The sequence below is a fragment of the Podarcis pityusensis genome (genome assembly GCF_964106645.2).
Source record: "Podarcis pityusensis genome assembly, chromosome: Z".
Lineage (NCBI taxonomy): Eukaryota > Metazoa > Chordata > Lepidosauria > Squamata > Lacertidae > Podarcis > Podarcis pityusensis.
In genome coordinates this window covers 32,731,873-32,746,664 of record NC_138044.1, presented here as the reverse complement: position 1 = coordinate 32,746,664, position 14,792 = coordinate 32,731,873, and the positions used below count along the sequence as shown (strand labels likewise).

At 48.0% G+C, this 14,792-nt stretch overlaps 2 protein-coding genes across 8 annotated transcripts in view; one reads left to right on the top strand and one right to left on the bottom strand.

The window, feature by feature from the left end:
• The window catches only part of ZDHHC9 (zDHHC palmitoyltransferase 9), a 26,072-nt gene extending 23,735 nt beyond the window's left edge, over positions 1–2,337 (top strand). For all 6 annotated transcript variants that reach the window (XM_080990478.1, XM_080990473.1, XM_080990474.1 and 3 more), the window contains one exon: positions 139–2,337. In XM_080990478.1, the coding sequence (XP_080846604.1) occupies positions 139–240 (102 nt within the window). In that variant the 3' untranslated portion in view covers positions 241–2,337. The remainder of the gene's footprint in view (positions 1–138) is intronic.
• The window catches only part of SASH3 (SAM and SH3 domain containing 3), a 16,883-nt gene extending 2,091 nt beyond the window's left edge, over positions 1–14,792 (bottom strand). Inside the window, exons 1-8 of one of the 2 annotated variants that reach the window (XM_080990480.1) lie at positions 14,587–14,792; positions 10,677–10,772; positions 9,050–9,202; positions 7,350–7,461; positions 6,691–6,854; positions 5,651–5,857; positions 4,451–4,601; positions 3,984–4,162 (exon numbers count right to left, since the gene is read on the bottom strand). In XM_080990480.1, coding sequence (XP_080846606.1) covers positions 3,990–4,162; positions 4,451–4,601; positions 5,651–5,857; positions 6,691–6,854; positions 7,350–7,461; positions 9,050–9,202; positions 10,677–10,772; positions 14,587–14,643 — 1,113 coding nt within the window. In that variant the 5' untranslated portion in view covers positions 14,644–14,792 and the 3' untranslated portion in view covers positions 3,984–3,989. Of the gene's footprint in view, positions 1–2,874; positions 4,163–4,450; positions 4,602–5,650; positions 5,858–6,690; positions 6,855–7,349; positions 7,462–9,049; positions 9,203–10,676; positions 10,773–14,586 lie in introns of those variants that run through there. The other variant, XM_080990479.1, reaches the window with a different exon arrangement.

The window sequence follows — 14,792 nt, the reverse complement described above, 5'->3', positions numbered from 1 at the left end:
ATTTCTGCTATGCAGTCCTAAAAGAAACCTCCAGGAATTGCCAGTTTTCCTTCTGAAATAGATTTTTTTTTTTTTAATACTCTGCTGTGACTCACCCTTTATTCTCTTCTCCCTCTTTTTTTCCTTTCTCCTCTCCAGCTCCCTGTGCCAACAGGCAAGGTGCCACAGGAAACAGCGCAGCCCCCTTCTGCAGCAGAACCATCTGTTCCATCCCTGGATCACGAGCAGACAACGCACTAGCCTTCAAAGTGGACATGAACGCTGTTTTTGTTTGGCATACTCCTTGTGGAGAGGACCAGGGCAGGAAACAGCTTGGCAGGACAGTGGCCTTGCTGTTCCCTTTGGCTGTTTGTTCACCAGTGGTTGTGACCTGTGTCTACAAACTGATGAGTGCCAGCACTCCCCTTTCTAATGGATGCTGAGCACCCACTATGCTGCTGAGGGACCCTTCCCCCCTCAAAAGGCAATTGCTGCTGCCTAGGGCAGGCCCACTTCCCCTGTCTTTGGTCTCTTAACACTACTAAGTGAGTGCCTCTCTAGCCTGACATCGTTGAAGCGTGGAGCCAGCTGGGAAGAAGATTGAGCTGGTGGCACTTTTCTGTACTGTCTTTCTACCTGTGGTTGCAGTATTTTATGTTGGCTGAACTCAGCAGCCAGCAGAGCCAAGTTGATAATGGGAACATAAGACAACCAGGTTTCTACATAGCGCTCCTTCCCAAATGTTTCCTGCCGGACCGTGCCATATGGTACCTCTGAACCCCAAGTGGTCCTAAATCATCAAACAACCAGCCAAGGGAGCTCTAGCTTGTCCTTGCCCCCCAACTCCCTCTATTTGTCTAGATATTGAAACTCTGGTACGTTTTTCTCTTTCCTCTTTTATCCCAGTTAGTATGTCTTCCTGGTCTTCTCTCAGTCCCTCCTCCCAACCATTCCAGTCTTCTGAGGTAGCATTGGTAAAAGCTGGCCCCTCCATTCTGCTAAGCTGCTCAGTCAGGGCTACTGAAGGGGCAGGGTGGACCACAAGGTGGTAAAGTGACTTGGGAGCAAAAGAGCCAGTGGCATTTGCTTGGAAAGGATACTACTATACAGGCATAGGAGGTTCCATAACTTCCTTGTGGCCCATAAACCACCTGGTGCTCTTCAGCTCAGTTGATCCAGTGTTGAGTGATGCTCTTTGTATTATCTGGCTAAATGGTAATTGCTCTGTCCAGACCTTCTTGTGCCTCCCAATCCCTCCTTGTTTATAAGTGGAGGGGAGTTGCCAAAAAAAGGGTTCTGAATGAGTGGTAGTATGTTTGGGGTGGGTGGGTGGGTGGAGTAGCCTTCAGTGCCATTTCAAGCAAGACTCATAACAGCTTAACTGCACATCATCAGGATTCTTCACCATAGGATAATTTTGTGGCTGCTGGTCAGACTGTTGGTAGGGACATGCTTCTTTTTTAAAACTCCCCCTCCACATAAGAACATTGGGGAGAAAACTAGCTGGAACCCTCACTTCCTGAAAAACTAGCCTTCTTCCTGCATCATGCAATTCTAACATAGTTCAGCTGTCACTGAGTAGACCATATCCAAAGTGCAGTGAACAGCATCTCTGAGGTGGGAGCAGAGCATTGCTTAGCCTATTCCTAAGATTTAGCTAACTGTTCAGGTCAGGAGAGCAGAGAAGCTTATCTTCCCCTCACCTCTCCCTGATGGTCTGCAGCTGTGAGAGGTTATATCTCAGTGTATTCCCACTTGGCTTAGGACAGTCACATCACCAGTTCTTCCCACTGTGTTTCTAAGTAGTGAAGCACTCTGGCCAAGTTTGTGCTCTCTTCATCTGCAGGGGTAGAATCAGTGTGTTACCAGATAGGGTTACCAGACGTCCCTGTTTCCCGGGAACAGTCCCTGGATTTACAAATCAGTCCCCATACAAAATCCATTGATGTTGAAAAGTGTCCCTGGATTCATTGAAACAAATCTGGTAACCTTAGTTTAGCAAGTCCCCTGCAGTGACTGAGAGAAAGGTGGTTCCTCTTCTAACATGGTGGTGTGGTCGTGTGGTCCATGTAGCTTCCTTATTTCCCCCACTGGCATGGTGGGAGCCAGGAATAGGCAGATGCACCTCCAACAATCATTGCTTGATGCCTTGCCAGTGCTGCCCTCCTTCCTTGAGGCAAAGGTAGAGGCTACTCCCGTATTTCCCCAATTACTGACCAAATCTCAAGTGTTGCAACCATATTGTTTGGATTATATTTTATAATGTACTGTGTCAAATTGCTCCAGGAAGCAGGATGGTCCTGGCTGCCTTGATGCTTTGGTGTGCTCCTCTGATCTCAATGAAGGTATTGGAATTTATCTGGTGTGTTATGTGTGTTGCCTTGGCACCAGTTTGTCTCCACTGCTAGTCTCCATTATTGGTGTTAGGCTTGTAGGTAGTTCCCCTGCCTCTGTTTATAGTGCAGCATTTACTTTAAACTGAATCTTCCGCAGTAAAAAAAGAGGCAGCCTGCCTTGTGAAGTGGTACTTTGCCAGGACACCACCCTTTTGATACAGAGAAGCCACACTGAATCAGTGGCCATAACTGTTGTCAAAGAGGGAAAACCTGGTGTGGTATACTTGACATCTCTTCCTGCCAGTCATTATCATGGAAACCTGCTTGGAGAACTGCCTTCAAGTTTTCATAAGACATGGCTTCTGTGTAGGCTGGCGTAGGGCAATTGGATGAGGGGCTGATGGAAACAAACAGGATGAACTGGCTGTCACAGTTGTGTGAGAGGGGCCAGTATGCCTCACTCCACAGCAGAGTGGAGGGTTTCTTTTTTCTGCTGCTTGGGTAGAGGGTGGTGGTTTTAAACCCACTTTTCCAAAAAGGCACTGTACCAGACCTGTGCTTTGGGGGGGGGGGTAAATGTGCTTTATTGGGATCCTGTACAAAGAGGCTAAATCTTACCCCAAGAAACCCTGGTTCAATTTGCCAAACACAGCCCAACATCCCCAGCCAGTAAAGTGCAGATCTCCTAATCCAAATGGTGCTGCTTCTCAGAGGCAGTTCAGCTGGCCTGTGAATTACACCTACCTGATGTTGACCAGATACACAAGAAGCTTCCTTATATTTAGCCAGACCAATGGTCCATCGAGCTTTAGTCCACACTGCCAGCAGCATCCCAAAAGTTTCAGATGGGAAGCATCTCGTGGTCCTACCTGGCTATGCCATGAATCAAACCTGGGACTGTCCTTGTGTAAAACATGCATTCTGCCACTGAGTTATGGCCCTTCCCTGCTTTCTTTCTCTCGTTGCAGTACCACACGTCTTTTTAAACAAGATAATTATGGGTATATTCAAAGCGAAAAAAAGTAGCAAATTGTCCATCTTCATTTCCTCCCCACATTAGAGCAAGCCACCCTGCTTTTTAGGTCGCCGTTCCTCCTGGGGAGCCTTTTTCCATTCCGCAACACAAAGAAGGGGAAAGCAGTGGCTACATTCAGAGCATTAATCTCTGCATCTGCTGCTCTTCTTCAGGGATACAGACCACAGTTATTTAGTTCTACCTCCAGCCTTCAGTCATGACCCCTATTGTGTCGGTTCTGTATTTTGAGTAAGGGGGGGTGGGGTGTCCTTTGAGCCAGAAGGTACTGAGCCTATGGGGAGAACAGTAACCATCCTCAGCTCAGCAGCATGTTCAATAGTTCTCAGTACCTGTGGGTGGAGGGACAGCTTGAGCCAACTGCATGCAAGAAGGCTAAACAACAAGCCTTTCTAAATGCAAAAACTTGTTCTTAAAATTTCTAGCCTGGGGAAAGGCAGAGTTTCTGGGACCTGACAGATTTATTGATTTATCCAGCCAATACTCCGGGAGTAGTAAGGCTGCAGCAATGCTCTTGCTCTTTCTGAAGAGGGAGCTTTTGATTTTGCAGCTGTATCTTCTGTCTTGGAGGCAGGCACATTTTGGATGACTGCTTACATTTGCCAAACCAACCCCCAGGATGAAGAAGGAAAAACCTTTTCTCAGCGTGAGCCAGCCAGAGAGAGATTTTGCAGCTCTTCCCCCAGCTTAGAGTCTTCTCGCCCGCTGTCCAGTGTCTCTGTCCCTTCAAAGCATCCAGAATCACGGGGAATGTCTCCCTTTGGCTCTCCAGGGCCCCCCAAGCTTCCTCCTTCATCTTCAGCCTCACTGCTTGCTGGGGAGAGAGAAAGCAACTATTGTTACTGGAAAGCCCACCTGTAGGAAAATGGGAAGTTGTTGGACATGAGGCCAGATTATTTGGCCAGTGTTGTCTACCCTTGAATGCAGTAGCCTCCTATGATTTCAAGTAGAATGGGGTATCTTCTATAGTCTGCTACTTGACCCTTTTAACTGGAGAATGGTAAGCATTGAATCTAGGACCTTCTGCAGGCAAAGCAGAAGGTCTGCTAAAGAGTCTGTGAATGGGAAGGGAAGAAACAAGCTTTTTAATAAAAGCACTTACTGTCATAATCAAGCAAGAGGTCCGCTGCTGTTAGCAGCTTGGCACGGTGTTGTGGGTCAGTTATATTTAGTTCATTCAGGTGGGTCTCTTGCAGCTCTTTGAAGTCCTCCAAGGTCTGGTAGCCATTCAGTAGCAATGTAGAGGCATACTCCTGATGAATGGGAAAGAGCATCAATGTGCTGGCTATGAGCAGCTAGCCAGGTTCCGTGACTGGGGGACTTCATGTGTAGACTCTGGTAGACTTACCTGACATTGGCCACAGCAGCATTCTGATCAGTGCTGGGCTGTGGTTGCTTCCATTTAAATTTCCCACAATGCCCCAGAAGTCCTGAGCATTGTGGGAAATTTATTGGTGGCTACCAGACCCAAACACCCTGTGCTAAGGAAGCAAATTGTTTCTTCAAGTGGAGTCCAAAGCAAGGATCTAGCCCCTGCCCCCAACAACTGCCCTAGGGTCCTACATGCTGATAAAAGAAGTAAGTCTCATTGTAAACCCCCAAAGGGAGAAACGAGCAGAGGCAATAGTAGTTCTGATAGAGGCCTCTGTGCAACAGCATAAATAAGTGTTTTTATAGAGAGAGGGAGGATTTAAAAAGTGAGGACTAGCAACTTGGGGGGGGGGGATACCCTACATCTGTACAATAGATGCAATCAAAACAGATCTTCAGCAATGGAGCTCAAATGCTAGTTCTTGTGGAATTTTTGCCAATACGTTTAGATCCTTCATTGCTGCACTTTTGTACTAGCTGCAAGAGCTTTTATGCAGTGGCTATGACAGCTCTATATGGTTGAACTCAGGCTGCTAAAATTCATGCTGGCCTATCATTCCTTTACAGGAAATGAATTATGACTGTATGTACATACAGTACCCTGGGCTAGTTAATCGCATTTGTTCCTTGCCCCTCTGTACAGCAAAATACCAGCAATGAGCTAGAGCTACATGCACCCTCCAAACATTCCTCAAAAACAACTCCGCCAAGTCAAACCATTAGCCCGTCCAATGTCTATCTAACTATAGTTTGCTAATTAGGAGTAAGGCCCAGAGTTTCAGACAGGTATCGTTTCCGAGCCATATTTGGAGATTCCAGAGACGGACCCTTAGATGTCCTCCATGCAAAATGTGTGCCCAGTCCCTGAACCACAAACCCAACCCTCTAGTAGCCTTGCTGTTTTGCTCTACTGGTAGGGCAACATCCTCACCTCAAGATTCATGCGTTCCAGCAGTTCGTGCAAGGTTTTGGGTTTGGGCCTCTTGCTCCTGCTTCGCGAACTGCTCTTTGCAACTGGTGCAGGGTCGTCTGGGATGATGTCCACATAGATGAACTTGAAGGAGCCCACCTTGTTGTTCAAAAGGCCAGTCCAGGTACCTGCAGGTGCCTTTGCAATGATGTGGATGACATCTCCTTTCTATGCCAAATGCAAAATCATCACATCTTTTAGTTGATATTACAGCACCACACAGCATGACTATTCAGTCCTACAGGAACACAGGTGCTGGTATCAGCCTGGTATCTCTCTACTTCCTCCCCACCCCCACCCCCAAACTAAGGATGTGGGGTTTCTGTGACCTTCAGGTATGGTTCAGCCAAGCTACTGCCTTCCAACAGAGGAGCCACCAGCCTAGATCTGTCTTGTTTGAGATAGCTACCCTCTGAAAACTAGTCCCACTCTTCATGTTGCTGTGGTGTTGCCAGCTGTACACAAGTAATGGTCACACATCTATTGCTGCACCCACTTTTCGCTTCTGGCCTTGCTCACCCCTGGTGTGCTGATCTTGGAAAGTTGCCTAAGGGAATGAGGCCCTTTGGCTGAAAAAAAAAGAGAGGCTTCTCACCTGCTATTATACTGAGTGAAGGGAAGAAAGCCAGAACCAACACTTGAGAAATGACAAAGGTTTTTTTTTAATTTAATTTATCCGTCTCAGTTGTTAAAGTGCTCCAGTTTGTGGTCCTGCAGGTGTGGCTGGACTATATTGTCCATCTCTGACCACTGGCCATGCTGGCTGCAGTGTTGGGACTTGGGAGTCCTACAACATCTGCAGAGCCAACTCTTGCTACACAGTCCTAATCCTACAGTGGGTCACCATTTTTCAGGATGATGCCATATTGGCCTGATCAATAACTTGGCATGAAATATTTCCTTTGTAGGCTGATGACAAAAGAGATCTCTCTGCTAGAACAAGGTCTGCCTTTGCAAACTTGCATGGGAAGATAAATGCCAAGTGTTGCATTGTTACCCACCTGAAGTTTCAGAGAGTCTTTATCATACGGGCTGGGGAGGAAGTCAGTGTGAACTTTGGCTTTTCCACAAAAAGGGCCAACATAGGGTATGGGGCTGGCCTCGTCTCCCTTCTTGCTGCTGCTGCAGCTGCTTCCCATCAGTCTGGGATTGGACAATTCAGTCCCTGCAGGAGGAGAGGTTCAGATCAGAAGAAAGAAATTGTAGTGGGTGGATTTTGCTGGGGCTTAAAGTTTGGACACTGGACCTCTGGTAGGTTCAGTGAAATGGAGACAGAGTGATTGATGGATGTAAACTGTCTCCTCCCTTTTCAGCAGGGGGTGAGCTACTCAGGGTTTAGGAGATCTCACCAAGCTACATCATTCAGCGTATGGCAGTGTGTGCTGATATAAAGCTACCCTCCAGCTTGTGGTCTTTCTCCTGCTTCATCCATCCAGAAAAAGAAATCCCTGCAAACAGAAAGCTAGTGTGCCAAGGAAAAAAAGCGATGTTCGAACCCTTCTCCACGATGCCTCGTTTCCTGTATGGAGGAAGCTTGGTGTTGGTGTTGTGGGGTTTTATTTGTACAGACAGGCGTCTTCTTATGAGAACTTCTGTCTGCAGTCCGAAGTGTTTATATAGCCCAGCCTCAGTGCTAAGTAAGCCTTCATGCTGGACTCACCATTTGGTGACTGAGAGCTGCTCGTCTCCTCACTTGATTCTGGAAAGACTGGGCCTTCGTCTTCAGTGGGGCTGCTGATGGGAGATGCAGCGGCCTCGTCTTCAGCCTCCCCCTGCATTAGGGCAATAAGGCACAATGAACACCCCTTTGCACTTTAAGAAGAGACAGAAGGGCGGATTGACTTTGCTCGAGTCTAGTGTCTAGACCCTGTTTTCTTGTAGCACCCTGCTCGGTTCTGTTCTTTCCCCAACTACCAAAAGTCTTTCCCAGCTGGGCAACCCTTTAACTGAACATGTGCTTTGCATGCCCAGTGGTCCATCACTGAGCTATTAGGGCCCATATATTTTGGAATTAATGGTCGTATGTTCCTTCTCTCCCCACTCCCAAACCTTTAGAGGGTATCATGAATTATGTTACTCCCTTCAAAATATGGTATGTAAATCCTACGTAAGTGTTCAGATGCCATGCTGCTGAGTCGGAACCTGGATTTATCCCTTAAAGTCCTAAACATCATGGTTAGCTGTGGGTGGTTAACATGTCATTAGCAATCGTGTATCTGTTCTTACACACCCACACAGGGAAGGGCCAGAGCTCAGGGGCAGAGCATCTGCTTTGCATATGTCCCAGTTTGAATCCTTGGCATCTCCTTGTAGAGTTGGGAGAGAACCCTGTCTGAAACTCCAGAAAGCATTAACAAGTAGATACAGTACCAAGCTAGCTGGACCTTAGGTCTCATTTTGTATAAGTCAGCTTCCTATCTGCAGCATTCTGGCCATTTATTCCCCCTGCCCTGTGCTCTTGATAAGGGTTTCCCAAAAGTGGGTCTCCAACTGTTTTGGGACTACAACTCCCATCATCCCTAGCTGGCAGGACTAGTGGTCAGAGATGATGGGAACTGTAGTCCGAAAACAGCTGGAGATCCAAGTTTGGGAAACCCTGCTCTAGATGAATATCTCCTTGCCTAAGCTGCTATTAAGCTCAGAAGGAAAGTTCCTGCTGGTGCTTTCTTGATGGGCTAACAGCAGCTCATGGATCTCTGCACCTGTTATTAATTTTTAATTTTTTTAAAAAACAAACAAACAGTGATTAATGATGCATTTAAATGTCATGTCTTGTTTGGTGCTTAGGCTTCAGTCTTATCAGGCTCTGGGCAAGTATTCAAAGAGTTATTATTATTAATAAAGTATTTATAAGCCACTTAGCATCCAAAAAAAATCGCAAAGCAGTGTAGAAAAGGATAAAAGGCACACGGTGCCAACCACTGAAATAAAACCTGTTCAAGCATCACAGTGGCCAAGTAAGAGACAATAAAATGCACAGCCAGCGAGCTACTCCATAAAGGGTTAGGTGAAATGAAAAGTCTTTAGCAGGTGCTGAAAGCATAAGGTTGTTGGCCCCTTGACCCAACGTGTCAAAGCATTACAGACCTTGGTGGTTTTGTTTCGCATGAGACACCAGACCCAGACCTTGCTGCGTGAATTGACATCACCAGGCAGCTGTACAAGGGGCCTATTGCTAATCCCTAGAGCCTCTTTGCTGGCGTTGCTCTTCATTTCTGTTGCTGCCTATTTACTTTCCCCTCGCAAGCATGAGGGCTGAGAAAAGAACAAGAAAAGAGCAAGCCTCTCCCTTTAGGCAGTGACGCAGTTTAGGTCCAGTGGGAAAGGAAAGTCGGCTGGTCACACTGCCTCCTTTCTCACCTGCTCTGCGAGAGCTTTGGCAGCTGCTTTGCCGGTCTTCCTGTTCATGGTCCGGGAGATGGCAGCTCTCCATCTCTTACCCAGCTTTGAGGTGCTGCTTCGGCCTGAGTCATCTGGGCTGGGCACAGAGTTTGTCTGACTGCCTTCAGGGACCTGTACAGAAGAGGAAAAGTATTGAGAGCAGCTGGCCTAGAGAGGAGGAGGATGCCTCCTTGCTGGGTGTGGAGTGGGGTGGATCAAACCTTCCATATGCCCCCAGCAACAGATATGAAGAGGCCTGCCTTTTCAGACAGGCTGAGCTATTTGCATAGCTGTCTACACACCCTTTCCCCACTGAATACGAGAGGGGAAAGTGCACGTAAATATATGTGCAGTTGCTGAACTGTAGCTATTGAGATGGGACAGAGATGGACAGAACAGTGTTTCAAACAGTGCAGGAACCACGGAAGAGGGGAAGTAAGGACCAGGCGACATCCCTTGAAAGGGGCAGGAGCTCTAACATTGTCAATATGAAACAGAAATGGGGAACCTGTGGCCATTTGGATGTTGTTTGGGATGCAGCTCCTGCCATTCTTGACCAATGGCCATGTTGGCTGAGGCTGATGAGAGTCCCAACAGCTCTGGGATGTCACAGGTAGGAGAAGTTAACATGAGCTGCAATATGAGAGGCAAATGTGATGCAGCTAATTCAGGGCTGCAGCAGCGGAAGCCCAAGGCAGGCAAGAGCAGGACTGACTGTAGACAGTGCGTGGGAACAGGTATGGTTCCAAGGCACATGAGACCACTCCTTGCTTTGCTGAAACTGGTGGTCAGCACCTGGAAGGTGATTGGTCGGAGCCATATAGATGTTGCCTGGTAAGGTAAAGGTAAAGGGACCCCTGACCATTAGGTCCAGTCGTGACCGACTCTGGGGTTGCAGCGCTCATCTCGCTTTATTGGCAGAGGGAGCCGGCGTACAGCTTCCGGGTCATGTGGCCAGCATGACTAAGCCACTTCTGGCAAACCAGAGCAGCACATGGAAACACCATTTACCTTCCCACCGGAGCGGTACCTATTTATCTACTTGCACTTTGACGTGCTTTCGAACTGCTAGGTTGGCAGGAATAGGGACCGAGCAATGAGAGCTCACCCCATCACGGGGATTCGAACCGCCGACCTTCTGATCGGCCAAGTCCTAGGCTCTGTGGTTTAACCCACAGCACCACCCGCAGCACCATACATTTAAAACACACTTATATTGCTTTAACAGTCATGGCTTCCCCCAAAGAATTGTGATTTGTAGCTACAATTCCCAGCACGCTAAGCAAATCACAGTGCATAGATAGAAATCTTTGGAGAAAAGAATGTGACCATTCTATGATGGATAAAAGGTGGGATATTAGGGTAAGAAAATAAACAGATTAATATGTGAATAAGCCTGGGCAGAGTCGGCTGCTCTGTGATGAAGGTGATATGGTCAGAGTATTAGAGCCTAGAGTTCGAATCCCCATTCAGCACTGAAGCTCACCTTGGGACAGTCACTGTATCTCAGGGTTGTTGTGAGAATAAAACTGGGAGAACCACCTTGAGCTCCCTGGAGGAAAAGGTGTCCTAAAAATGTTATAGGTAAATAAATGGGGGTACTCACCTCCTCCTCTAGGTTGAATTCCTTCTCACTTGGTAGAGGGGAGCTGGGTTTGGATTTAGGAAAGTCCTTGAAGCTGCTGGATCGCTGCAGGGACAGCTGATAAGGGGAGCAAGAGGGTGCAGAATGTAAATATAGGAAAAAGCAGGGAGCACACATCGGGAAACGGGTGGAGGGGCATGTGAAGGCTCAGCCTCCTAGTCCTCATGTTGTAACTAATTCTGCAACCAAATCCAAGCCGGTGTAACTGGAGAAAATAAAGATTCTTCCTGTTAACCCAACCTCTCATTTCCTCATTCCTCTCTTGCATCCACTGTGCAGTATTTTTAGATTTGAAAGCTCCGCGGGGCAGAGATCTGGCCTCTTATGAAGTGCCATGCGCACGGATGGTGGCGCCCACGTCAGACTAGCTGGGACTGATGGGAGTTGTAGTCCAAAATAGCTGGAGCGGGTACTAATTTGGCGATGGCTATACCAAACAACAACAACCTCTCCCACATCAAGCTCTGTTATTAATATGTTGGCTGTGGGGGGGGGGGTAAATGGGGAACTGTGGGAAGGCGTGGCTCGGGAAGGAAGCAGGCCTTTTTAAGGAAGCATGAACTGTTGTTACGAGGGAAGTACTGTAGAAAGCTGCACGTCTACGCTCCTCGCCAGCTCACGATCTGACTGTACATTTTGGTAAGAGGCAAGAGCAAGTTGCTCCTGTCCTGCTCTCTCTCCAATTAGTGTTAGCAACACTTGGAGTCCCCCGTCCTCTCATCTCGCAATATACAGTGGTACCTCAGGTTACATACTCTTCAGGTTACAGACTCCACTAACCCAGAAATAGTACTTTGCTTCAGGATGTGAACAGAAATCGTGTGGTAGCGGCGCGGCGGCAGAAGGAAGCCCCATTAGCTAAAGTGGTGCTTCAGGTTAAGAACGGAACTCCGGAACGAATTAAGTACTTAACCCGAGGTACCACTGTACATGCATTGCATTAATACCTTGCTCTGGGTCTTGCCCGCCGTCAGAGACGGGAAACGGGTGCACGGACAAATCACTGGCCTTAAGCCAACCTAGCCGTTCCCGCTTTCACATTTGGCGTGCATCTCTTTTTTTCTTTTGTAAGGTCGCTACAAAAATCGCCACTCAGCGAATGAAGTGTGTGGCTTGGCACCACCACCAACAGCAAGCTCTCTCGAGCCTAAGCGCTAGAGCGGCAAAGGTGTGCGGGAGGTGGGGCTTAGCTTGCGAACAGAGAAGCTGCCGAAGTCAGAGGACGGGTATTGCGTGTGTGTGTGTGTGTGTGTGTGTGTGTGTGTCCGCACGCGGTGGCGCATTTGCGGTCTGGAAATGCAAATGCTTGCAAAGCAGAGTTCAAGCCTCGGTGCATAAGCAAAGCAGGAGGAAGGGGTGGATGTGGGGAGCTGGGAGCTGCTGGTAAGCCTACACCTGATCCACACAATACGAACCCCGCGACTCCGCCCCGATGCAAAAGCTGCTCATCATCGCAGTGCCCCCGCCCCCCGGAGCAGGACTATCAGCCGGTCACACCAAAAACACACACAGTCAATTCTTTTGCGGTAGCCCTCCGGTCACACGTAGGAAGGCTCGCTTCAGCTCTTGTCGGAGTTGCAAGCTTTCAGCGCTGTGCAAAACTCGGAACTGATTTGCTCAGAGGGCCCCCCAGGTGGGGCGGCCGCAACGAAACTGTGCAGTGACAGCTCTACTTGCGGTCTGTAGTTGAGTTGCAGCTTGAGATCTCACGGGCTGCAGCCCATTTCATCAAATGCATCCGAGAACAGATGCATCTGATGAGGTAGGTTGTTGCCTAGCGAAGCTCTGCCCCCCAGTAAGAAGCCAGAAAATATATTCTATAGGGGGTGTTGTTCTGTGGGAATTTGAACCATTGTTTGGTTTTTGAAGAGAGGATGAGGAAGTGAAAAGATGGAGAGGTGAGGGGAACAGCATCCCCCAAAGAATGAGAGAGGAAGAAACTGGGGCAGTAGCATTTAATCCACTAATGAGTGAGATAAATGGGAAATAATATGCCCTGAAATCAATCAGGCTGCCGTTTGGAAAATATATAAAAGCTGCAGATGACAAACACCATCTTCCTTGTTTTAGGTCCAGGAGGAAAGCAGCTTTGAAGATGATGCAAGCTATGCAACACATGTGAATAGGCTAAAAATTGGGAGAAAGTCATAGCGCAGCCATAGGGCATTACATTTGCATACAGAGGGTCCCAGTTCCAATCCCTGGCATCTTCAAGTACAACCGGGAAAGATCCCTACTTAAAACCTTGGAGAACTGCTATCTAGCCGGCGTAGACAATACTAAACTAGATGGAGCCAATAGTCAGCATGAATGCAGCTTCTTGTTCCTAAAACAGACTTATTGCTTCAAAAACATTTGCTTTTAATGTGTGCAAATATAACTGACAGGTTAATGACCAATACTGTACTCATATTATAAATTCTTTAACATTTATTTAATAGGCCTAAGAAAGAGCACCCTCTGTCTGCAGAGAACAGCTCTGATCTTTCATGTTTCTATGGCTTGATCATTTCTCCTGTGTTTCTGGGTTACAGATGAAGTCTTCCCTCCCCTTTGCCCTGGCATAAGTGCTGCACTGTTTATCAGCTGCTGTTTTCCGTGGTGTGGAAAATGTCCCTGATGGATTTCTGCCCATCATACCACTTAAACTAGAACAAGCTCAGAGTCAGAAAACAAACACACAAACACATCCACAATATGCAGTACACAGACACTGCATAACAAGGGTGCCTGTTGAAGGAAACTGACACCCCCCCCCCCCGAAGCAGGGATGGAAGGCTTGGATGGCCACAGTTTACCCATCCCTGCCCATGAAGCAAGCTGGAGGACTCGTATCTAAAAAGCATCTGTCCTAGACAGTTTGGTGCTCTGGATAGCTGCAGGGCTGTCAACTGTCCTGCAGAGCCCCTCTAGGATTGTGGCACTCAGTTTCACTGGTGTGACAGCCTCACCCCAAGGAAACATTGCTGCCCAAAGAGACCACTTGAGTGGACTGTGCAGTTGCTGTGAACCTAGCTGGGTCCAGCTTTGCCTAACATAGCACAACCACAAAGGGACCTGAGACAGCTTCTACAGCAGCAGGTGCCAAGCAGCATGGGGGAAAGGGGAACACAGAAGATGCCATATTTTCAGAACCTTGCTACAGCTAGCTCAATATTGTCTATGCTGGCTGGCAGTGGCCTTGCAGGGTCTCAGCTAAGAAGCTTTTACCAGCCTTACCTGGAGTTGCCAGAGATTGAACCCAAGACCTTCTACATGAAAAGCAGATGCTCTACCACTGAGCTACAGCAACCCTTGTACCAAAGCGTAGCCCCTAAGGCAGGAGTCAGCAAACTTTTTCAGCAGGGGGCCAGTCCACTGTCCCTCAGAGCTTTTGGGGGCCGGCCAGACTATATTTTTTGGGAGGAAAGAACAAATTCCTATGCCCCACAAATAACCAAGAGATGCATTTTAAATAAAAGCACACATTCTACTTGTGTAAAAACACCAGGCAGGCCCCACAAATAACCCAGAGATGCATTTTAAATAAAAGGACACATTCTACTCATGTAAAAACATGCTGATTCCTGGACCGTCCGCGGGCCGGATTTAGAAGGCGATTGGCTCCCGGACCTTAGTTTGCCTACCCGTGCCCTAAGGAAATCCACAACCCCTAGCCTCTGGCTGGCAAACTATGCCCCCCCCCCAAGTCTTCTAAAAACAATAGGTACAAAGGACTAGCATGAAACGTAAGCAATTCAGGCCCTGGTGCTCTCCACAGCCTCATCCCATTGGTCAAGTGCTGCTGTTGTGCCCCTACTAGCAATCTGTTGGGCAAGAAGAGGCTCTGGGAAGAGGTGAGGACCTGGTGCTTGCCTCTCCAATCACTCACCTTCCTCTTCTGCACTGGGTCCTTCTCACTGGCATTGGATGGCTTCCGGCGCAACATGGTGCTCTCTCTCCAGAGTACATTAAGTGACAGGCAGAGCGAGAAGAGTAAGCCAGAGAGAAGCAGCAGGCGAGTATGAGAAGCGACAGAGGCCAGGAAGTAGGCAGGAAATCACTGCATCACATGGGCTCCTTTCCCAGCAACTGGGC